This window comes from Lepus europaeus, chromosome 20 (genome assembly GCF_033115175.1).
Source record: "Lepus europaeus isolate LE1 chromosome 20, mLepTim1.pri, whole genome shotgun sequence".
NCBI classification, from domain to species: domain Eukaryota; kingdom Metazoa; phylum Chordata; class Mammalia; order Lagomorpha; family Leporidae; genus Lepus; species Lepus europaeus.
Window position 1 is genome coordinate 7,958,545 of NC_084846.1, and position 25,248 is coordinate 7,983,792.

Sequence of the window (25,248 nt, forward strand, 5' to 3'; positions counted from 1 at the left end):
GGGGGGAGATGAAGAAAGAGAGACCTTCCATTCACTGGTTCACTCCTCAAATGGCTGCAACAGCTGGGACAAGGCCAGGCTGAAGCCAGGAGCCTGGAACTCCATCTGGATCTCCCACATGGGTGGCAGGGACCCACACACCATCTTCTGCTGCTTTCCCAGGTGCATTAGCAGGGAGCAAAATGGGAAGTGGAGCAGCCGGGACTCATGGGATGCTTGCTTTGTAGGCAGTGGCTCAACCTGCTAACCATAATGCTGGCTCTAAGACTCAACACTTTGATAATATTATATTTATATAACTATTTATAGTTAAATATAAAAACATATTTTAATATACTAAAATAGTTTATTAGTTATAACAAATTTATAATTAGTTTTTATGCTAAAGTTATGTATACTAAAATTATATGGCTAAAAGTGTATATATGAGTGTATATATATATATATACACACATACATATATAGATTGATCCTGTACTCACATAGTTGCTGTCTACCTTTGATTTTTTTTTAAGATTTATTTATTTGAAAGGCAGATCTACAGAGAGAGAGGGAGGTCTACCATCTGCTGGTTCACTCCCCAAATGGCTTCAATGGCCAGAGCTGAGCTGATCTGAAGCCAGGAACTTCTTGTGGGTCTCCCATGTGGGTGCAGAGGCCCAAGGACTTAGGCCATCCTCCACTGCTTTCCCAGGCCACAGCAGAGCACTGGATCGGAAGTGGAGCAGCAGATGGAAGGCCTCTGTCTCTACTGCTCTCTGTAACTCTTTCAAATAAATAAAATAAATCTTAAAAAAAATTCACAAAAAGTTTGACAACTCCGTTTTTCCTTGTTACTGTGGAGGGCCTGGTGATTGGAGCTGCTCACTCAGTGTTCTAAATGCATTTCCTTGTGCCATTACTACTCTTGATTACTACTGCTTTGAATCACATTTTTAAATTGTAGAAGTGTGACTTGCCCTTCTTTGCTCTTTTTCAAGATTGTTCTGGTATTCGGAGTCCCTCAAAATTTTATATGAATTTCAGCGTCAGCTTTTCTGTTTCTACAAGGCAATCGCCCAGGATTCTGATAGGGACTGTCTTCAATCTGTAGATTGGTTTAGGAAGAATACTGCACTTTGTTTAATGATTTATTTATATATTTAGTTAAGGTGTTGTGGGGCCGGGGTTGGGGAGAAACCTCCCATCTACTGGTTCACTCCCCAAATACCTACAACAGCAAATGCTGGGCCAGGCTGAAGCCAGGCACTAGGCACTCCATCAAGGTCTCCAATGTGGCTGCAGGACCCAAGAGTCACACTGTCCACTGCTTTCCCAGGTGCATTAGCAGGAAGCTGAATCAGAAGCTGAGCACGTTGGATTTGAACCAACACTCCAATATGGGACGCCCATGTTGCAAAGCAGTGGCTTACCCCAGGACTACTGCCTTTTTTTTTTTTTAAGATTCATTTATTTAAAAGGTAGAGTTGGGGGGAGGGGGGAGAGGGGAGAGATAGAAGTGTCCCATCCACTGGTTCACTTCCCAAATGGCTATAACAGCTGGGGTTGGGCCAGGTTGAAGCCAGGAGCCTCTTCTGGGTCTCCCACATGGGTGCAGGGGCCCCAGTACTTGGGCCATCTTCTGCTTCCCTCCCAGGTGCACTAACAGGGAGCTGGATCGGAAGTGGAGCAGCTGGGACTTGAACTGGTACCTGTATAGGATGCTGGTGCTGCAGGTGGAGGTTTTACCCACTATGCCAACAATGTGCGTAGATTCTCAGAGTAACAAGGTTTCTCTTATTATTCCTATGTGTTTAGTCTTTGAGTGCTTACTGTAAATGGATGCTCTCTTCCATGCATTTCCACATACTTAGTTGCAAGTGTACAATGTATAATTGGTTTTTATGTATTAGTTTTGTACTTCTCACCCTGATAAACACATTTTCATTTTGGTTGCTTCCATAATTTGAAAATTGAAAATTACGACAGTGTTCCTATAGACGTCCTTGTGCAGGTTTTCGTGTGCACCTGCATTTTGAGCTCATTTGTGGAAACCCTGCCTTTGGGGACAAGATGGCGCTTTGCCACTTGTGATGATGTTGAGGCCAATTCAGCCCATGAAAATCCAGTGGATGTGGGCTGTCAATGAGGTTTATGTAAAGCCTGTTTGTGTAGTGTGAACCCAGTGGTTTTTCAAGTACTTGCCTCCTGCGTACCAGACCTAGTGCTGCTGGGAATAAAACCCAGCAGCTGGCCCCATCCACTGAAAGCTGCCATTACAGGAGACAGAAAACACATATGAAATACATAAGGTATCAAATGGCAAGGACAGCCAGAAGGAGAGGGAGATAGTGAAGGGTACAGAGGCTGTGCGTGTATCTCTGGAAGTCTGTTGTCTTCAGGCCGTTGCCTCTGACGTTGAGTTGGTGTCTGTGCAGGCACACCCAGCTGTATGCAGTGACAGAATCCATGTGACTTTACGGCTGTCTGGCCTGATCTGACTTGGTAGCACCTCCTTTCCTAGATGGGATGGAAGTGGTGAGAGCAGGCATCCTTGTAATTTCTGACCTTGGGGAGACAGCATGAGGTCTCCCAGGCACTAGGTATTCCTAGATGCCTTATAGTAGCTCATTTATCAGGTGTCTTCATTGTACAGGGTGTGTGACTCTGTTGGATGTTCTTGCTATTAGCATCTTGCCAAGTATATGATTTGCACTAATTTTCTATAATTTGTCCATGGGCTACCTTTTTATTATGTTGATAGCAGGCCCTGAGGAATATAAGGTTTTCATTTTGATGAGGTCAGACCTGAGTATGTCCCTTTGTTGACTGAGTTTCTGCATCGCCAAATCCAGTGCTAATAAACTTTTGCACTATATTTTCTTTTTAAAAAAATAATTATGCCAGTTCAGTATAATTTTTATTTTTTAAGATGTTATGAATTTAAAATGCAGAATGACAGATATGGCATGGGCTGGGCCAGGCTGAAGCCAGGAGCCAAGAGATCCATCTGGGTTTCCCTCAGGGATGGCAGGGCCACAAGTACTTGGGCCATCACCTGCTGCCTTCCCATGCACGTTAGCAAGGAGCTGGACTGGAAGTGGAGCAGCTGGGACTTGAACTGGCGCTCATAAGGGATGCTGGCATTGCAGGCAGCAGCTTAACCCACTGTGGCACACCAATCCCTGCCCTGTATTTTCCTGTAAGAGTTGTTTAGGTTTAGCTTTACTTTTATCTTTGATAAATTTGGATTTCATAGTCCTTTAAAAAAATTATTCATGTCGGGGCTGGCTCCATGGCTCACTTGGTTAATCCTCTGCCTGCGGCGCCAGCATCCCATATGGGTGCTGGGTTCTAGTCCCAGTTGCTCCTCTTCCAGTCCAGCTCTCTGCTGTGGCCCAAGTGCTTGGGCACCTGCACCCGCATGGGAGACCAGGAGGCACCTGGCTCTTGGCTTTGGATTGGTGTAGCGCCAGCTGTGGCAGCCATTTGGGGGAGTGAACCAACGGAAAAGGAAGACCTTTCTCTCTCTAACTCTGTCAAATAAATAAATACAATCTTAAAAAAAATTATTCATGTGACAGGCACAGTGACAGAGAAAGGGACACCTTCCACCCACTGGTTCACTCCCCTAAGTGGCTGCAACAGTCAGGGCTGAGCCAGGAATGCCATCTGGGTCTCTCACATAGGTGGCAGGGACTCAAGTATTTGGCCGTCTTCCACTGCCTTCCTGGGCCCATCAACAGGAGCTGGATTGGAAGCAGAGTAGCTAACCTGTGGTACCAAAAGACCAGCCCCTTAGTTCATGCTCTTAATAAATTGTTATTTTCATTTTATTTGAAAGGCACAGACACACAGAGGTTTATTCCTCTAATGGCCTTAACGCCTGGGGCTGGTCCAACCCAAAATCAGGAGCACAGAATTCAGTCTGGGTCTCCCATCACTGCTGCTGCCCAGTGTGGCCAGGGGCAGGGACTTGAACTCTGCAATTCCCAAGCACTGTCCTGAATCACTGTGCCAATGCTGGTTTTATTTTTATAGATAGTGTAAGCCAGGTAAGGATCCAGCTCTAGACTTCAGCATGTGAGTACTCCATTTTATCAGCACTTTTCCCACTGAATGTCCTGGCACATTGTTCAAAATCTTATCACATGTGTGAAGGGGTGTCTCTGGGCTCTCTCTTCTTTTCCATTGGTTATGCCAGTCGCAGAGCTTTGATTACTGTAACTCTGAGTAAGTTTTGAGATCAAGAAGAGACTTTCAACTTTGTTCCTTTCCAGGGTGGCTTGAGATTCCATGTGAATTTCCCAATGGGCATTCCAATTTCTGTTGAAAAAGTGAAAAAGAGAAAGATGGAGATTGTTGGGATTTTGGTAGAGATTATGTTGAATTTGTAGACCATTTGGGGCAATAATGGCATCATGAGCAAGATGTATTCCCATTTTACTTGTATTTTAATTTGTTTCAGCACATCTTGTAAAATTCTTTTACCTTAATACCAAAGTATTTTATTATTTTCCAAGCTATTGCTGTATTGTTTTGCTTCCTTTTCACATTACAAATTAAAGTGACTTTTGCATGTTGAATTTATCCTGCAACTTTGCCCAATTCTTTATTAGTTCAGTTTTTGTTTTTGCCTCTTTATGATTTTCTGTATATGTGAGGTCATCTCACCTGTGAACAGAAATGAGTGCATCCAAATTGGAAAGGAAGAAACAAAATTATTTCTTGTCCTTTGCTAATTGCTCTAGCCAGGATTTCCTTTTTTAAAATTTGACAGAGTTAGTGTGAGAGAGACAGACAGAAAGGTCTTCCTTTTCTGTTGGTTTACCCCTCAAATGGCCGCTATGGTTGGAGCTACACCAATCCAAAGCCAGGAGCCAGGTGCTTCCTCCTGGTCTCCCATGCAGGTGCAGGGGCCCAAGCACTTGGGCCATCTCCACTGCCCTCCCGGGCCACAGCAGAGAGCTGGACTGGAAGAGGAGCAACTGGGACTAGAACTGACGCCCATATGGGATGCTGGTGCTGCAGGCGGAGGATTAACCAAGTGAGCCATGGTGCCGGCCCCTCTAGCCAGGATTTTTAATAGTCTTGAATGGAAATGGTAAAAGAAGTATCCTGTCTTCTCTTGAGCTTAGTGGGAAATTGTTTCGTATTTCATCGATTCTAATGTTCCTGTGGGATTTTTGAATTCCTAGGTTGTTGTGGATTTTGTGTTTTGTCAAATGCTTTTTCTGCCTAAACTGATGATTGTGGTGTATTACAGATTGGCTTGCATATGTTGAACCATCCTTGGATTTCAGGAATCAATCTCACTTGGCCATGGTATCTGACTAGAAGGGAGAATGAGTGTCTTCCATCCATTGGTTCACTCCACAAATGGCCGCAACAGCTGGGACTGGACAAGCAAAGCCAGGAGCTTTATCTGGGTCTCCCATGTGTGTGGCAGGGGTACAGGTACTTGGTCCATCTTCTGCTTTCCTGGGTGCATTAGCAGTAGCTACGTCGGAAGCAGGAATCTGTGCTCTTATGGGATGCAGGTATTGTAGGCAGCAGCTTAACCTGGTGAGCCACATGCTGGCCTCCACTTCTGCATTTTTATAGCACTAAGCTTGAACAACCATGTAACATGCCAGTCTGAGCTTAACTTTAGTTTTGGGGGCAAGCATTTTGGTGCAGCAGTGAAGATGTTGCCTGGGGCACCTGGAGTCCCAGCTTTGCTCCTGGTTGTAACTTCTTGCGGCAGCACATCCAGGGAAGCAGTGGTGGTGGCTGAAGTTGCTGGGTTCCTACCATACACATGGGAGATCTGGATTGAGTTGCCAAGCTCCTGGCTTCAGCCTGGCCCATATTGCAGGCACTTAGAGAGGAAACCAACAGATGAAGATCTTACTCTAAATATGAGAAGTTGAACCATGTTTTCTGATGCCAGCTTAGTTCCCTCTTGCCTCCTGGATGGCCAGCATCCTGATTCTCTTGCTAGTTTTCACTTTCACTGTTCTTTTTCTTTTTCTTTTTTTTGGAAAGGCAGAGTGGACAGTGAGAGAGAGAGAGAGAAAGGTCTTCCTTTGCCATTGGTTCACCCTCCAATGGCCACAACGCTGCAGCCAGCACACCACACTGATCCGAAGGCAGGAGCCAGGTGCTTCTCCTGGTCTCCCATGGGGTGCAGGGCCCAAGCACTTGGGCTATCCTCCACTGCACTCCTGGGCCATAGCCGAGAGCTGGCCTGGAAGATGGGCAACCAAGACAGAATCCGGCGCCCCGACTGGGACTAGAACCTGGTGTGCTAGCACCTCTAGGTGGAGGATTAGCCTGTTGAGCTACGGCGCCGGCCTTCACTGTTATTTTTCACTACCCAGTGTTCCTTTATATTTGCCTCCTCTTAACTTTGAATAAATTAATACTAATGAGATTAAAATAAGAATGTGAGTGGTGGTCTCCTTGTCTTAGTACATCTCTCTACTGGTGTCAGAGGCTGTGAGTGATACATCCCAGTGATTATTGTGTGTAGACTTGTATACGTTTCTGTCAGACTAAAATTACCTAAGACCATCATTTGAAAAAGGTGCCATCTCTGAGGAACAAGTACCATTTTCCTGTCCCATTCTGCTTTGACACTATCCAATAAAAAGCTCAACTGCTTTGTTAGTGCCATTAAATAGCCATCCTTAGTCTTATATTACTTGATTTTTTACACTGGGCATGAGGCAAACCACCTGAGTTTCCAGCTGGTCTCTGTTGGTGTTGTCACACAGAATGGATTCACATTGTAACTAAAACAGGTGAAATGTTGTCTACCAGGGAAACTCACTAGAGACCTGGTGCCCAGAGTATTTTGGGGAGACTGATCCCCAAGGCACTGCTGGAAAGGAAAGAGGTGAAGCATAAGTCAATGAGGTACCTGGAACCACTCACTCTTACCTCTTAAGGTGGTGGGAGCCTTCCTAAAGCCTCATTTCCCTGGTACCAGCAAAGATCAGGCCTGTGAGCAGGCATTTATAAGGATAAGCAGCTCTGGATAACTAACATTAGCCCTCCTCTGCACATCAGGGGCTGGGACTCGTTAGACACCTGTTCTACCAAGAGAAACTCGGTTTACTGCACACTGGATCCATCAGTGACAGTGTTCCAACTCTGCTGCTGCCTTTCTGAATGTTTCAGTTGTAGAGAAAGTGGGTAGGAAAAGAGAGTAAGAGACAACCAAAGGATGGAATAAATGCTGAGACCGCAGTTTCAGGTAAACATTTTAGGTACCTACCTGCCAATCTCACTCATCCTCCCCTGAGATGTCTTAGGACTCAGTGGCCTTGGAGGATGTGGTTGTGAACTTCACCCAGAGGAGTGGTCTTTGCTGGATCCTTCAGAGATGTGATGCAGGAAACCTTCAGGAACTGGGCTTCTGTAGGTAAGAAGATTTCTGCACTTACTCAGTTGGAGAACGGTATTTATCAGTGCTATTCCACAGTTTGGAAAGTGGAAAGACAATACTAGTTTGATGAATAAATGAGGCATGGTTGCAGTACACCTAGAATCTGGTAATTTTTCTACTTCTCCATTTTAGGAGGAAAAATGGGAAGACAAGAACACTGCCTATAAGAACAAAAACCCTGGGAGAAATCAAAGGTGATTCACCCTGACAAGAGGAAGCCATGCCCCTTGAGGGAATCAACCTGCCATGAACATTTAGAAAGAAGCAAACAAAATAATTATTCTTGTAAAGTTCCTACCCAAAATTATTTTTAAAATAAGACATGCATGCTCAGTGTGAAACTGCATACATATCACTGAATTGATAGCTGTGGGGAGTCACACTGTATGGTAACCACATGTGGCAGAAATCCTTCACTCTTTGCATTTAATACTATGCTGGTTTTTACAGCAGTTATTTACTAGAGACTGTGGAAGTGAACAGTTGGAGAAATCTTCAGCCAGATGCCAAGTCCTGATCTGAAAAGAAAAAATGTGAGTGCAGTGTGTGGAGAAAGTCCTTGTTCATTATTCATCCCTGACTGGGTAAATCGTATCTCACTGTGGACATGACAGGTAAACAATGTGGGAAACCTTTCCTTTCCTTGTGACAGATGTGACTATGAAGAATGTAGGAAAGCCTCCATTTCTCTCTCTTAAGGTATTTTGTTGAGGCCTTTTATAACCATACTCAGATTTGTGTTCCTTAGTACAGAATATGATTTTTTATTTTACATATACACAAAGATATTTCAAAAAGTTTCTGAAAAATTGAAATAAGATGTTCATTTTGGTGCAAAAAAATTGTGAAATCCATGTGTAGTGTTATAATATGCATTTTCCATGAACTTTTGGAAGTGCTCTCTATACCATCTACAGCCCTGTGTGTGGGTTCCACACCATGGGTTCAAGTAATCAGATTTGAAACTGTGTCTGTACTGCATACAGTTTTTTTCCCATAAACAACACAATATGTCTTCACATGGCATTTACTTTGCATATTATAAGTCATATAGTCAAGTTTATAGAAGGACTGACTGCTTAGATTATATGCAAATACTGCACCATTTTATATAAAGGACTTGAGCATCTGCATATTCTGGTGTCTGTGTGTGTGTGTGGGGGGGGTAGTGTCCTGGAACCAGTCCCCCCCAGATAATAAGTTACAACAGTTGTAGACATAGATGTGAATGGTAAAACTGCTCATGAGATCTCAGAAAACTTTTGCACCAAAATATACTTATCTCTTATTTTCCCACAAATTTTAAGTTCTCTCATATATATATAATGTGGTATAGTTTAATACTTACTACTTATATATAATCAAAACAAATGTAATGACTATTAGAGTCTATTACAACATTATATAAATACAGTGTTATAGACTTGTCAGACTATAGTACAGTGTGTCAGTTCCCTGCTTGCCTTGCCCAGTTTTATTCAAACACCAACCGCATCTTCCCATGGAAACAGAGACACATCATCTCCCCTTCCCTTCACACCCACTTGTTCTCTACTCCCATGTGACTCCCTGTGTGGGCCAACACAGCTTACTCTCTTCTTGTCTGTGAGTCTAAGTACTCTTGCCTTTCCAGTGTTTTTTGCTCTTCTTTAGTGTCATAAAGTGGAAGGTTACATTTTATATTTTTCCTTTTTAAAAATTTTTTGACAGGCAGAGTTAGACAGTGAGAGAGAGACAGAGAGTGAGTTGTAGACAATGAGAGAGAGAGAGAGAGAGAGAGAGAGAGAGAGAGAGAGAGAGAAAGGTCTTCCTTCCGTTGGTTCACTCCCCTGATGACCACCACGGCCGGCGCTGCGCTGATCTGAAGCCAGGAGCTGGGTGCTTCCTCCCAGTCTCCCATGCAGGTGCAGGGATCCAAGCACTTGGGCTACCCTCCACTGCCCTCCCGGGCCACAGTAGAGAGCTGGACTGGAAGAGGAGCAACCAGGACTAGTACCCGGGGTGCTGGCGCCACAGGTGGAGGATTAGCCAAGTGAGCCAAGGTGTCGGCCTATTTTTCCTTTCTAATGTATGTATTTAATGCTATAAATCTGTTTCTAAACAATGCTTTCATTGTATCCCAGAAATTTCAGTAAGATTTACTTTTCAGTTTTTAAAACCATTAAATTTGAGAAGACCAATTTTATGTTTGTCCTGCAACATGACAATATGAGTTTAGTTTAGTTGTCAATTTCTAAACTGGTTTTGCAGGAACTTCAAAACTTCATGGGGAAAGGAATTAAAAGACAGGCTTATTTTGGTACCAAAAATACTTGAAATTCATGCATTTTTTTCATAACACATTTCTTATGATCTCTTGTAGAAGACCTTTGGTATGCATGGATTTCAGGTGTTTTTGGCATCAAAATAAACTTTAATAAATATCTTCCTACATAAAAACTGAGTTCAGCCCTAACCTGCATTTCAAGGAGTGCAAAATTCTGAAAAGAAACAGATGACAAAAGCAACATGAAAGCTATTTTATTCTGGCAATTTGTGGAGTGAAACAGCAGGTGGAAGATTCTAACTGTGCCTTTCAAATCTTTCGGAATAATAATCAAGCAAGAGGAGAATTTAATGTTCTCCAAGCATATTGAAAGTACTGGTTTTTTTTTAATAATTATTTTAAAGTATAAAAGGGGGTCTTTAAAAAGTTCATAGAAATGCATATTCTCAAGAAAGTACACGGATCTGAAAATTTTAGCACCAAAATCAGCTTATCTTTTTAAGATTTATTTGAAAGGCAGAGTTAGCGAAAGAGAGATCTTCCATCTACTGGTTCATTCCCCAAATGGCCACAACAGCTGGGTGGGGCCAGGCTGAAGCAAGGAACTCCATCCAGGTCTCCCACACAGGTGCAGGGGCCCAAGCACTTGGACCATCTTCTACTGCCTTCCTAGGTGCATTAGCAGGGAGCTAGATCAGAAGCAGAGCAGCTGCCACTCAAACCAGCTCTCAAACGGGATGCCAGTGTTGTAGGCACTGTCATAACCCAGTATCTTTTTTTTTAAGATTTATTTATTTATTTGAAAGTCATAGTTTCACAGAGAGGAGAGGCAGCGAGAGAGAGAGAGGCAGAGAGAGAGAGTGTTCCATCCGATGGTTCACTCCCCAATTGGCTGCAATGGCCGGAGCTGTGCTGATCTGAAGCCAGGAGCCAGGAGCCTCTGGGTTTCCTATGTGGCTGCAGGGACCCAAGGACTTGGGCCATCTTCTACTGCTTTCCCAGGCCATAGCAGAGAGCTGGATGGGAAGTGGAGCAGCCAGGACTAGAACCAGCGCCCATATGGGATGCGGCGCTTCAGGCCAGGGTGTTAACCCGCTGAGCCACAGCGCCGGCCCCAACCCAGTATCTTTTCATTCCATTTTCTATGAGCTCTGAGGTACCCAGCCATGGTGCCATTTTAAGTACTTTTGTACGTGTTCACATACAGTTACACCACCACTCAGCTGGTTGTGCATGTTTGTGCATTGAAGGATTAGGTTTTTGAATCTGTTTTGCTGGTGGCTGTCCTTCTAGATCTAAGCAGTCTGTTTTCTCTGAGCCCAGGGACACTTCTGCTACTTCACCCCAGGTCCACTGTTTATGTTTTACATTTTAAGTCCTACAGTACTCCCCAAATACAAAGCTGTCCTAAATCTGCAGTTAGTGTGTTAAGCCTGAAACAGGCAGTCCATGAAAAGGGGTTGGCTGGCATTGCAGCATGTAGCACGTACAGCACTGGCATCCCAAATGGGTACCAGTTCAAGTCCTGGCTGCTCCATTTCCAATCCAGCTCCCAGCTAATGCCCTGGGAAACCAGCGAAAGATGGCTCAGGTACTTGGGCTCCTGTACCCACATGGGAAGCCAGGATGAAGCTCTTGGCTTTGGCCTGGCCCAGCCCTGCCCATTGGCGCCAACTGGGGAGTGACTGAATGGATGGAGGATCAATTTCTCTCTTGCTCGCTGCCTCTCCCTAAGTCTGACTGAAGTCGCTTTTTGGGGCTGTAGGCTCAGACTACCAGCCTTGTGTCTACCAATATCAGGATAAGAGCTCATACCAAGAGTGCATAGCCCACTGAAACCAGTGTAGCCAGGGAATAGGACCAAAGCCCACCCTGCTATAATCTGCTGCTCCTCCTGTCAGCCACTGGTGATGCTGGCTAGGGTATAAGGTCAATCAACTGGGACAAGAGAATCCCATTCAGCACTGAAGCACAGCCAAAGGCTGTCAACAGGCACTGGGCTGGGAACAGGGACCGAGTCCCAAGACAGTCCCATGGGTCCCTGCTGTCTGCCCAAAGCTGGAGCAGACTGCAAGCAGGCTGAATGACAGGTGGGTACTACAAACACTGGGCCCCACACAATTCCAGGAATACACACCAGCCCGCCTTCTGATGGTGGTGACACCAAAATGAGTGGACCTGCTCCCACTGGAGAACAGGCCTCGGCCAAATACCAAGCAGAGGCTCCATCTCTATGTAAGCACTACCCTAGGAGTACAGGCATTTCTGCTTTACCCGGTGCTGGTCTCATGTGAGCTCCAGGGCAGTGTCTTTGACCCCCACTTGTGCTCTAACCCACAAGGCTAGGGTCTGATGGAGGCTGCCTGGCTACAGAAGCACCAAGCACTCAGGCTGCAGCGATGGGCCTGGTGGCAGGGGCTGTGCAGCTCTGTCCCACACCCAGTTTTAATCACTTAGCATCTCCACTCTGTGCTACGTGATCTGGGGAAGGGTAACACGCACAGTTCTTTCTCTCCTTTCTTCAGATTTGCTTAGGCTGAAATAAGGCTCTGTGGTCTCTCCCCTGACTTTCCCCACTCTTGTGAAAGTAGTGTGCAAGTGGCTGTTCAAATTGGTCTCTGGGGAGGTGGACACTGGAGCATCTCAGTTGGCATCTTGCTTTCCCTCTCGCAGCACCACCCAGATGGTGACCATTCTGCCCCAAAAAACTGTTCTTGTGGTGCCTATCTACTCAGTACCCCCTTCACTACTGACTTGTTAGGTTCTCTGTACTTTGCCAGAGTATCACATAAATGGATCTCTGTGTTGTGAATCTTTTTGTAAAATTTTGTACGTATTTGTAGAAGTGCACAATAATAAACTCTTGCACTTATTCTGTGGTAAAGTTATGACGGTGGGGCTGGCGCTATGGCATGGTAGGTTAAAGTCCCTGCCTGCATGCACCATCATCCCATATGGGCACCGGTTCAAGTCCTGGCTGCTCCACTTCTGATCCAGCTCCCTGCTAATATACCTGGGAAAGCAGCAGAAGATGGCCCAAGTTCTTCGGCCCCTGCACTGTGTGGAAGACCTGGAAGAAGTTCCTAGCTCCTGGTTTCAGATGGGCTCAGCTCTGGCTGTTGTGGCCATTTGGGGAGTGAATCAGCCAATGGAAGACCTCTCTGTCTCTAACTCCTTCAAATAAATAAAATAAATCTTTAAAAAAAATGTTATAGTGGTAAGGATGGGCAATTGGCCAAGTGGTTAAGAAAACTCTTGGGATACCCACATCCCAAATCAGAGTGTCTGGGATCAAGTCCTGGCTGCACACATAGTTCCAATTTCCTGTTAATGCACACCCTAGAAAGCAGCAGGTGGTGGCTCAAATAACCCTGCCACCCACATGGGAGACCTGGGTTGAATTCCTGGCTTCTGGCTTCACACCTGCCCAGGCCCCGGCTATTGTAGGCATCAGGGTGTAAATCATCAATGGGAGATCTCTCTGCCCCTCAAATACAGCAGGATCATGACAGTATCCAACACAGGTGACGTTCACGTCAGGCCTTTAAAAGAGACACAACGATTCTGAGCCCCTTGAGTTTAGGCAAGTTGTACTCTGTGTGCTTTCTTCCTGTTTGTATATTTTTTCTATTTGGGATGTATGATTGGTGGGAGGAAGCTATCCAGGAATTACCAAATCACAAATCTACAGGGCTAAGGGAAAAAAAAAAAAACAACAACCAACTAAGCCCTGAAAAAAAAAGGCACAACACTGAACTTTGCTCTTTCACACTAATGTGTTTTTCTCACCCTCTTCTTTAACATTCAAAGTCTACACACATGGAAATGATATGTGGATCATTAAGACAAAGGCTGAGGGGATGGCCAGTCCTCTTACAAAAAGGTGTTAAAATGTTTCAGCGTGAAGCCTCCTTTCCCTCTGAAGTTAGAACATGCAAAATGACACTACAGCTCAACACTACACTTTGATTGTTCTTTGGACATTTCCCCTCTAAATTATCCATAACTGTTTCTGGTGTTTCCTCTGGGAAATCAGAGAGAACTTGCATAGATACTACTTTCCTCAGAGGAAAAAATCCCAAACAGGGTAGCACTGTGGAGACAGATGTAACACTTTCTCAAACTGAGAGGAACTCTATGGTTTAAAGGAGTTCACTCAGTCACTCAGTCTGTATAAAAAAATGATACAAGGCAAAACTTAACAGAATTTTAAATCTTTTCAAGTGACATTAAACACAAACACCAGCACCACAACCATGTGTGGCCTGCAAACCAGAGAAGCTTCACCTCCAGATACTCATCTCCTAACTCATGATCACAAATTACATGTTTTTTTTTTTTTTTTTTTTTTTTGGACAGGCAGAGTGGACAGTGAGAGTGAGAGAGTGAGAGAGAGAGAGAGAAAGAGAGAGAAAGAGAGAGAGAGAGAGAGAGAGAGAGAGAGAAAGGTCTTCCTTTGCCGTTGGTTCACCATCCAATGGCCGCCGCGGTAGGCGTGCTGCGGCCGGCGCACCGCACTGATCCGATGGCAGGAGCCAGGTGCTTCTCCTGGTCTCCCATGGGGTGCAGGGCCCAAGCATTTAGGCCATCCTCCACTGTACTCCCTGGCCACAGCAGAGAGCTGGCCTGGAAGAGGGGCAACCGGGACAGAATCCGGCACCCTGACCGGGACTAGAACCCGGTGTGCCAGCACCGCAAGGCAGAGGATTAGCCTATTGAGCCGTGGCGCCGGCTAAATTACACGCTCTTAAACTTAACCATGGCAAAAAAGGTGAACCACACCTATTCCTTTACCTTTATGAGGAATTGTTACTGTTAATCCCAGAAATGCAGACTTTTAAGTACTGTTCCATAAACTACACCCACACCCAAGCAGTTCCTGAACAGTGTTTAAGATGTAAGTGTTGAAAATATAAATGACATCCTCACTGAGGCTTCACAAATCCCTAGCTTCTTAACTATTTCACATCCTCCATTCCATTCTAATGCCTTGTAAAGAATTATTATGATGACCAGTGATAGAATTATGCTGACCGCCTCACAACATTCAGTACAGCTGAAGGCTGGATTGCATTTTGAATAGCAATAGAAACACTTTATCATGGGCCAGGGTTAAGGGCTGCTTATGACACTAGCATCCCATATCACAGTGCTAGTAAAGTCCCAGCTGCTCCACTTCTTATCCAGCCCTATTAACACAACTAGGAAAGCAGTGGAGGATAGCCCAAGCGCTTCAGCCCTGCCACCACTTGGGAGACCAGAATGCAGTCCTTGGCACATGGCTTCAGCTGACCGAGCTCTGGTTGCTGCTGCCATTTGGAGAGTGAACTAGTGGATGAAAGATCTGTCTTCCTGTCACTCTGCTTTTCAAATAAATCTTCAAAACAAAAAAGTGGGCCAGCATTGTGGCACAGCAGGCTAAGTCACCGCCTGTGACACCAGCATCCCATTTGGCTGCCAGTTTGAGTCCCAACTGCATTTCTGATCCAGCTCCATGCTAATGTACCTGGGAAAGCAGAAGACGATCCAGGTACTTGAAACCCTGCTACCCACATGGGAGACCTGGAGGAAGCTCCTGGCATTGGCCTGGCCCAGCCCCAGCCATTATGGCCATTGGGGAATGAGCCAGTAGATGGAAGATCTGTCTGTGTCTGTCTCTCCCTAACTCTACCTTTCAAATAAAATAAATAAATCTTCTGGAGGAAAAAAAAAATACCTATCATAAGAATCCTGTAAGTTCTTTTTAAAGAACTCTTACTAAGAATCCGATTTATATTTTGTGCTCTTATTAGAATTCATTAGATCCCCTCACCTTATTTTTATTTCAAAGGCAGAGAATGAGACTTTCCATCCCCTAGTTCATTCCTCAAATGCTTTGCAACAGCCAGGCTGTTGGGCCAGGCTAAAGCCAGGAGCTCCATCTGCATCTCCCACATGGTGGCAGGGACCCAAGAACTTGAGCCATCATCTGCCTCCCAAGTGCACTAGCAGAGGCAAGACTTCATCCCAGACATTCTAAAATGGGATATTCAGGCACCCTTAATGTCAGTTTAACTTGCTGCACCACAATGCCCACCCCCAAATCTCCTTTCAGGATGGACAACATCCTGGTGGATTTTGGGAAAGGGACACTGAAAAAACCAAAACTTAGTTTCTGGCATTACAAATGAATGAGAAAGTTTCATGACCAACTCCATGTAAGAAATAAAATTCGCCTGGCAAAAAGCTTACCCGAGTTTAAATGCCCATAATATTGACTCAGAAGGTATAATGAGAAACTTGACAGAATTATGAAGTTGGTTTAGAAAGCTTGTACTTGCAATGGATTATCTTAATATTTTCAGAAAGTAAGTGGCATTTGTTAATGTAAAAGTTACTTAACATTGCTAATATTTCTAAGAAATACCTACAGCAGCTTTTATATGAAAAAATTACTTTTAAAAATATACCAAGGGGTTATGTTTAAGTATAAGTAACTGGAAACCACCAAAATCTAAGGAAGGTGCTTACTGTCACGAGAGGCCAGATCAGAAGAGTCACTACACAGTGTAGCAGAACAAAGTCCCACATGGTCCCTGTGATGGCACTATCTTAGCAATCATGGTGGAAACAGGACAGTAGCAGTGTTAGCAGAACAAAGTGTTTGCTATAAATATTAGACCTTAGACAAGTATAACCTAGAAGAAAGGGGTAAGAGCATGAGAGACTATTTCCAATCATGATGGTTTGGGTTGCCAGAGTGACATACGAGACGTGGAAAAATTGTGGGTCTTTAAAATGGCACTGCTTGAGACACCTGTGGGAATCTAATCCCCTGAAAAACCAGAGGTCACCAGTTCCGGTGCTTTGAGGAAGTCTTTGACTGGCAGGACAAACAGTCAAGAAAATGAACTGGAAGCCTCCAGGCATCTGTCTTCCTCAATGGTGGCTGAAAAGCCTAACACCTTCTTCACTTCTGCCTTCCAAATCTCAAGCAAGTTAAACTGCTGATCAATCTAATACAAAACCACAAGAAGTGACTTGGGAACATAGTTCCTGTCATTATCCACACTGACCTGACGGCCCAAGGGAGCCATCTCCACTCTAGTTACACTTGACATTGTCTTATCACTGGTCTGACTTCTCGTTGCAGTCTGTTATCCAGTCTCCAGTTAGAAGGAACAAAGTAAAAGATGAAAATAATGAGAATAAAAGTAACGTGAAACTACCTGATGAGCGGATGGCAACTTTTTATTAGCAAGGAAAATAGAATAAGGCTCTTGGGGGCTTAAAAACATTTTTCTCCTAGGGAAGGTGGAATACATCATGTGATGGGTAAGGGAGATAAAGTACCTGCCACACCAGGACAGTAGGATACCTCAATACCAAAGTGACACTTCAGTGACCTTTTACAAAACAGTTATAAATTACATAAAAGTTAAACATACATGCATATTAGAAGTGCACGTCAATTCACCCCTAGATGGAACAGACTTCAAAATGGAAAGAGAAAAATTAACTGCTACAAGTCAAAAAGCTCAGGTACACTACTATTCCTATGTACTGTGGCTTCAGGAACATCTACAGAATTCCCACCTCAATGTTCACTTACCCATTTTCAGAATGCAATACTGATAAAGCTAATACTTCTGTTATTTTTTCCACGTTGATTTTCTGTAGCATTGTACATCAATTATGTCAGGTCTTCCCACATTACTTTGTTACTAGATTTTTCAGTGGAAACTTCTGTATGATGTTGAAAGCACTGGTTAAAACTGAAAGCTTTTCAGTATTTTCCATACTTACAAGGTTTTTACAAGTGCACTCTGACTATACATTTTGTTAACGGTGTTAGTAAGCTGAAGACACTCCCACCTTACTTACATTTGAGAGGTTTTGTGCCATGATGTTCTTGCACTGCTTCAGAAATGACTCTCAATGACTGGAGGCTTTTCCACATCCTTTACATTCAAGGGATTTCTCTGCAGTCTGCATTCTCCTGTGTCCCCGAAAAGTCATCCAGCAAATGGAGGCTTTCCCACACTGTTTATGTTCATAGGGCTTCTATCCTGTGAGTAGTTTTATGAATCTGAAATGACCTGGGAGAGTTAAATGTTTTTCCACACTCCGCACATGTATGAGGTCCACCTCCGACATGCAGTACTACATGTTTTCGAAAACCTGCAAGAGAAATGAAGGCTTTCCTGCACTGTTCACATTTATACGGTTTCTCTCCAGTGTGAATGCTCATGTGTCCTTGAAAGGTAGTGTGATAAATGAAGGCTTTCCCACACTCCTTACACTTGTAGGGTCTCTCTCCAGTGTGAGTTCTCGTATGTATTTGAAAGGAACCAGGCCAACTGAAGGCTTTGCCACACAGGTTACACTGGTACGGTTTCTCTCTAGTGTGAGTCCTTTCGTGTATCCGAAATGAACTGGGACAATTGAAGGCTTTCCCACACGCCTCGCATTTATACGGTCCATCCCCAGTGTGCATGATCACATGTCTTCGAAAGCTGGAGAAGTAAATGAAGGCCTTCCCGCACTCTTTACATGTGTACGGTTTCTCTCCAGTGTGCGTCCTTTCGTGTATTTGCAGGCCTGTCAGAGTACTGAACGTCTTCCCGCATTCTTTGCATTCATAGGGTTTTTCACCTGTGTGGGTCCTCTCATGTCTGAGAACAGACTGGCGGTAAGGGAAAGTCTTCCCACATTCCTTACATTTATAGTGTTTTTCTCTGTGATTCCGTTCATGTTTTCTAAATGACTGCAGGTAACTAAAGGCTTTCCCACACTCCTGACATTTATATGGCTTCTCTCCATCATCCTGCCAGCCACAGGGTTTGTGTCCAGGGTGAGATCTGATGTGTTTATTAAGAGATGAATGACAAGTGAAGACTTTTCCACATATATTACATTCACATGGCTTTACTCCTAGAGAAGTTTTCTTGTGCAGATTCAAATTTGAACTCTGGCTAAAATTTTCTCCACACTGACTACCGTCTTTACTTTCACAGAATCTATCTACGATACAACGTCTGTAAGAAACGAGAAGCACAATATTAATGATGTGTTTAGTGATGATTTTGTATTTACTAAAAGATGTTAGAATTGCATTTTTCTCATTTTCAGAAAAGTGTAATTTCTGCCCTGTCTGAATTTGTAGACAAATAGGCTGAAGATTCTTAAAGAGGGCTTAACCATAGCTAATATCAAAGCCTGTGATACTCATAAAGGAAGTTTCCTAATACTGTTAACAAGTGAACTGTTTTTCAAACACTGAACATCTATGTCATCTTTTATTTTAAAGGCTATTTTTTAAGGTTATTTGAAAGGCAGAGTGACAGAGAGGGAGAAACAGAGATCTTCCATCTGCTGGTTCACTCCCCAAATGGCTGCAACAGCCAGGGCTGTGCCAAACTGAAGCCAGGAGCCCCCAACTCCATCCAGACCTCCTACATGGGTGGCAGTGGACAAAGAACTTGGTCTATCATCTGTTGCTTTCCCAAGCAGGAAGCTGGATTGGATGCAGAGCAGCCAGGACTTGAACTGCTACTCTAGTATGAGATGTTGACATCACAAACCGTGGGCTAGTCTGGGCGCCACAAGCCCAGCACCACATCTATGTCATTGATTCAGCTCCCTGTGAATGCACCTAGGAAGGCAGAGAAAGATGGCCCAACCCCTGCACCCATGCAGGAGACCTAGGTGAAGTCCCTTGCTCCTGGCTTTAGCCTGGTCCAGACTGTGACTGTTATGGCCATCTGAAGAGTAAACCAGTGAATGGAAATATTCTCTCTCTCCCTCTTTGTTGCTATGCTGTTCAAATAAATAAAGCTTTAAAAAAAAAAACATTTTGGGTAAAAATCTTTCTAATGAATTAATCTAAATCTGGGCTTATTTCTTTTCCTTGCTTGTTTATAAAACTCCATGACATACTAAGTTTCCTTCATGGTACACTGCATTCTCTTGTTACCCACTCACCACTCACCTCAGATTTTTCCCTTGGTGTTTGGACTGGTCTTCAGTGTTGTGATCTTCAGGGTTTTTCCCTAAAATGCATACCCAGAAAAATCATTACAAATCATGAGAAATTACAGGAAAAAAGTTAGATCCATGATGAGCTGCCATCACATCTGGTTTATTTTTCAAAGCATTCCCTTTCCACATGCCAAAGCTGGGAGCACTGTCGACATGGCTCATTCCCTAAGTGAAGGAATGCTGTTGTCATTACCTACTAAGTCGAGGTTCCCAAAGGTTTCCAGCATCACATCTCTGTAGAGCGTTTTCTGCAGAGGATCCAGCAAAGCCCACTCCTCTAGGGTGAAGGTCACAGCCACATCCTCCAAGGTCACTGGGTCCTAGAACATCCCACAGATGTGCACAGGAGAATGAATGGGTGAGATGGACAGCACTGGGGATCTATATCCAGTTCACAAGATGTTCACATGGTCCCAAAACACTGACTGGATGACTTGTCATCACGGCTTATATGTTTCATAGTATTATGAAGACATGGAATTTATTTCCATATTTTTTCCTGTGATTTCTTATCTTACTGCTAATGCCAGCATACAGAGCACCTTGAAGAAACAGCATACAAATGAAGTATTTCCCTTTCAAGGCCACCAATTTCTTTCTTTTTTTTTTTTTTTGACAGGCAGAGTGGATAGTGAGAAAGAGTGACAGAGAGAAGGGTCTTCCTTTTTGCCGTTGGTTCACCCTCCAATGGCCGCTGCGGCCGGCGCATCTCGCTGATCCGAAGCCAGGAGCCAGGTGCTTCTCCTGGTCTCCCATGAGGGTGCAGGGCCCAAGGACCTGGGCCATCCTCCACTGCCTTCCCGGACCATAGCAGAGAGCTGGCCTGGAAGAGGGGCAACCGGGATAGAATCCGGCGCCCTAACTGGAACTAGAACCCAGTGTGCCAGCGCCGCCAAGGCGGAGGATTAGCCTGTTAAGCCATGGCGCCAGCCACTAATTTCTTTTGAGAGGAAAAAACTCTTCTGTCTCTTTCCAAATTACCTGTCCTATCACTCAGCAGTCTATAAAGCACAAGGTCAAATCTGGACAAGTTTTTAATGAATGAAAGCAATGAAGGACTGGAAGCGTTTCTTCCATTTACATCCCAAAAACATGCAGAGTATGGAATTTATTATTTTAAAAGATTGAGCTGGCTGTATTTTAAAGACTGATCTGGTCAGATCTAGCTGGCTGAATGAAAGCATTCTTAGGGCCATTGTTGTGGCCTGTATGTTAAGCCACTGCCAAATGCCAGCATCCCATATCAGCGTGCCAGTTTGAGTCCTGGCTACTTCTGCACATGATCCAGCTTCCTGCTAATAGTGTACCAGGGAAGGCAGTGTAAAATGGCCCAAGTATTTGGGTCCCTGCCACCCACATGGAATATCAACTCCCTGGCTCCTGGCTTTGGCCTGGTCCAGACCTCACTGTTGTGGTGTTTTGTAGAGTGAGCCAGTGGACAAAGATATCTCTCTCCCTCTGTTGCTTTGCCTTTCAAATAAATCTTTAAAAAACAATTCTTTGGGAGGTGTATTAACTTGACTTGTGTGTCAGACATATCAGACTCAGTGTTTCCTTCTCTGTCAGTGCTCAGAAGTTGGAAGTTAGAGCTCAGGCATTAGACCTCCATAAAATCCCTGTAGATATGAGCCTTAGAGCCATTTTGCCCACACGTATGCACATGAAGGAAACACAGTAAAACAGCAATAGAGCTCTTTCTTGAAGAATCATGACTGTATCCTGGGCCTCAGTGATCTTGAACTGACAAGGAGCTGAATTTGCCAGGGAGTTCATTCAAGTCAACAAATTTGATGGTGAATATGCCCTTGATTATAAAATACACAAGATTCAGCAATGCTTGTCTCCAAAGGAACATAAAATCTTTCTGGGGCTGCTGTTGTAGCACAGTGAGTAAAGCCACCACCTGCATCCTGTATCGATGCTGGTTCAAGTCCCAGCTGCTCCACTTCAATCCAGGTCCTTGCTAATGGCCTGGGAAAAGCAGTGGAGATGACCCAAGTCCTTGGGCTCCTGCCATCCATGTAGAAGACCCAGATGAAGCTCTTGTCTCAGGGCTTCAGCCTGGCTCAGTCCTGGCTGTTGGAGCCACTTGGGGAGTGAACCAGTGGATGCAAGACCTCTCTGTCTCTCCTTCTCTGTAACTCACTTTTAAATAAATAATTCTTAAGAACCTTCCTGCAGTTTGAGGCAGTGATTCCTGACCAGCCACTCAAGAGGCTGCTGTCCCAACTTCTCATGTCCAAGCTCCCATATGTTACACAGGAGCATGAGAGCCCAATCAGAGCACAGGAATCCCTCAGTGTCATACTTCTAAACTGATCTCTGAAGATCATTACCCTTTGATATCCATGGGCAAAGGACATAGAAGAGGCTTCCCCGGGCTATTCTGATGTCTGAATTTTCTCAGCTGGTAAGCAGAGCTGAAACACCTCTTGTTGTTGGGTCTGGGGAGTAAAGTGAGCTGCCTGAGTCACAGCTAACTCCTCTCTGTACAGTATATCTGCAGCTCTTGTCTTGGCCAAGTCTTACCATCTCGTGTACAGAGAAGAGTGAACATTCACACTCCTGACTGCTCAGCCTAAGAAATGACTGCTTACAAAGCTTGACCTTTGCCGGTACCCACAAACTAGATTTGAGGAAGAAACCCAACAGCCAACTGATAAAGAGGGCTCAGTGTGCCTAAATAGTTGACACAAACGAGGTGGTACCTGTTTAACTCCTGGTCTCCCTGGAGAATCTGCAATTTTAATCACATGCTCAGCAGAAGGAATCTCCCCAATCAACCCCCAGAACACACTCGGGGCATGAGCTTCCCTGATAGTTCAAGTATGTTGTTACAGCTTGTTGCTTGGGAACACTGAATCCAGCCTTTGTGATGACACTGGGAATGTTCTGAGGCATGCATTTTGTTTTCTCCTGTTTCAAATTTACTTATGTACTAATGGATCTTTGATAATCCTAATAGAAAAATGTGAAATGTTTTACTGAGTAATTTCAAAACACAAAATAATGAAATAGATCACTCATGTTTTTAGAAATCAATATGGGCTGGTGGGGGGGGTGGTGGTACTGTGGCGTAGTGGGTTAAAGCCTCAGCCTGCAGTACCGGCATCCCATATGGGTGCTGGTTCGAGTCCCAGCTGCTCCACTTCTGATCCAGCTCCCTGCTAATGCACCTGGGAAAGCAGCAGAGGATGGCCCAAGTCCTTGAGCCCCTGCACCCACTTAGGAGATCTGAAGAAGCTCTTGGCTCCAAATAGGCTCAGCTCTGGCTGTAGCAGCTATTTGGGGAGTGAACCAGTGGATGGAAGACTTCTCTTTCTCTCACTGTAACTCTTTCAAATAAATAAAATAAATCTTCAAAAAAAAAAAGAAATCAATGTAGGTCTGACATCTTAGAGTAGCAGGTAAAGGTGCTGTCTGCAGTGCCAGCAAACCATATGGGCACTGGTTCCAGTCCTGGCTGCACCACTTCTGATCCAGCTCTTTGCTAATGTGCAAAGCAGCAGAAGATGGCCCAAGTCCTTGGGCCCCTGCACCTGCGTGGAAGACCCAGAAGAAGCTCCTGGCTCCTGGCTTTCGATCAACTCAGCTCTGGCCATTGAGGCCATTTGGGGAGTGAACCAGCAGATGGAAGACCTGTCTCTCTCTGCCTCTGCCTCTCTGTAACTCTGCTTTTCAAGTAAATAAACAAATTTAAAAACAAAGAAATCCAGGGCCGGTGCTGTGGCGCATCAGGTTAAAGCCCTGGTCTGAAGTGCCAGCATCCCATATGGGTGCCAGTTCTAGCCTCAGCTGCTCCACTTTCAATCTGGCTCTCTGCTTTGGCCTGAGAGAGCAGTGGAGGATGGCCCAGGTCCTTGGGCCCCTGCACACACATGGGAGATCCAGAAGAAGCTCCTGGCTCCTGGCTTTGGATCAGCACAGCTCTGGCTGTTGCAGCCATCTGGAGAGTGAACCAACAGATGGAAGACCTCTCTCTCTACCTCTCTCTCTGTAACTATTTCAAATAAATAAAATAAACCTTTAAAAATGAATGAATAAATAAAAACAAAGAAATCCATGTTACCAGGGCCAGCACCATAGTGTAGAGGGTAAATAATTTCTTCTATCAGAAACCTATGGGTCAGTGGTTAAGTCACTGTTTAGGACACCCACATTGCATATCAGACTGCCCGATTCAAGTCCTGGTTCCTCTGCTTCCAACGAGGCTTCCTGCTACTGTGTACCTTGGAAGGCCGCAGATGAGGGGTCAAGCACTTGAGTCCCCCTGCCACTCATGTAGGAAGCTGAGTACTAGGCTGGCTTCAGCCTGGGATAGTTCTGGCTGTTGGGGGTGTAAACCTGTAAAAGAAGATCCTCTCTGCTTTTCAGATAAAAATTAAAAAGTTTTCTTAAAAAGAAACTTGGAGCAATCATGGGTAACTACAGGGACCGAGTGAGGAGGCTGCTGCAGCCTCCATCCAGTGAGGGAGCCTGAGAGTGCTAACAGGAATTCCTGGTGCAGGGCAGAGTGAACACAACCTGGTGCCCTCTTTTTAGGGCACCCATTCAAGGAGGATCAAGACAAACATGCATGTAAGTCGAACTTGTAAACAAGTGCCCTTTCGCTTCCAGAAGATGCGAGTGCTGAGAGGATCAGACACAGTGTCGGCTCAGGAATTCACAAGCACCGTTCAGGCCCACACCGTGCAGTGGCGATGGGTCATCTGCTGGTGGTGAGCTCTTCCCTTCAGTATCTGTGTGCCTGGATGTCAAACTGACATCACCAAGGAGGAAGTCACTAGTGGCATGTCATGCTTGTGCTCCTGGAGAAAGGAGGATGCAGCTCTGGTATCACCTGCAAAGACTGTGTGCGACCACAGGCTGTTACCCGGATGTGACCAGGCAAAGGTGAACCAAATCTCCTCAACTGGGAAGCCAACTGCCGCTAAGAAGCTGATGAAACAGGCACGGAACAGAAGAGACTCAGCCACATCCCTTCCAACAATATGTACTGGCTGCATGGAGTAGTTAACATAATGGATGGGAGAGACGGCTTAGTGGGTACAACCACCCTGTGAGACTGCAGCAAACCACCGTAAGGCGCCATTCGTCCCCAACAGATTTGAGAATAAGCCAACCTGTGCTGTTAAAGGAGAAAGCACCAACTAGGTTTTGAATAATACTCTTCAATCCTTCAAGGCTCTGTTCAGTTTACACTGGGACAGTAACTAATTTAGCTGGAGTAAGGTGTGAGGGGAGCTCCTATTTTGTCAAGCCACCTTGTATGCGTGAAATACCTGACTTAACTAAGACTCATTGGCACAGGGCTTCCTACTCACCATGAGATACTGTAGGATAACATGTACCATGACCTTGGGGAATTTACAATTCAGGCATGAAGAGTTCTTTTTGGTTAAGGTCAGACAAACCCAATTTGTGTTCTATTTTATATTCAGTAACTTTCCTAAGATTATCATGAGTACCTTGCAGAATTAAGTAGCAACCCAAGTGTAGTTAATTTGAGTCACAGTATTAATCCCATGAAGGTTTGCCAGGTGAGGCCATT

General features: G+C 44.7%; 1 protein-coding gene across 1 annotated transcript in view; it reads right to left on the minus strand.

The window, feature by feature from the left end:
• Window positions 1–2,590: 2,590 nt before the first annotated feature.
• LOC133749851 (zinc finger protein 709-like) overlaps window positions 2,591–25,248 on the minus strand; it is a 48,890-nt gene continuing 26,232 nt past the window's right edge. The window contains 4 exon segments of the mRNA XM_062179207.1: window positions 2,591–4,305; window positions 7,241–7,381; window positions 17,541–17,727; window positions 17,729–18,478. Coding sequence (XP_062035191.1) covers window positions 17,592–17,727; window positions 17,729–18,478 — 886 coding nt within the window. The 3' untranslated portion in view covers window positions 2,591–4,305; window positions 7,241–7,381; window positions 17,541–17,591.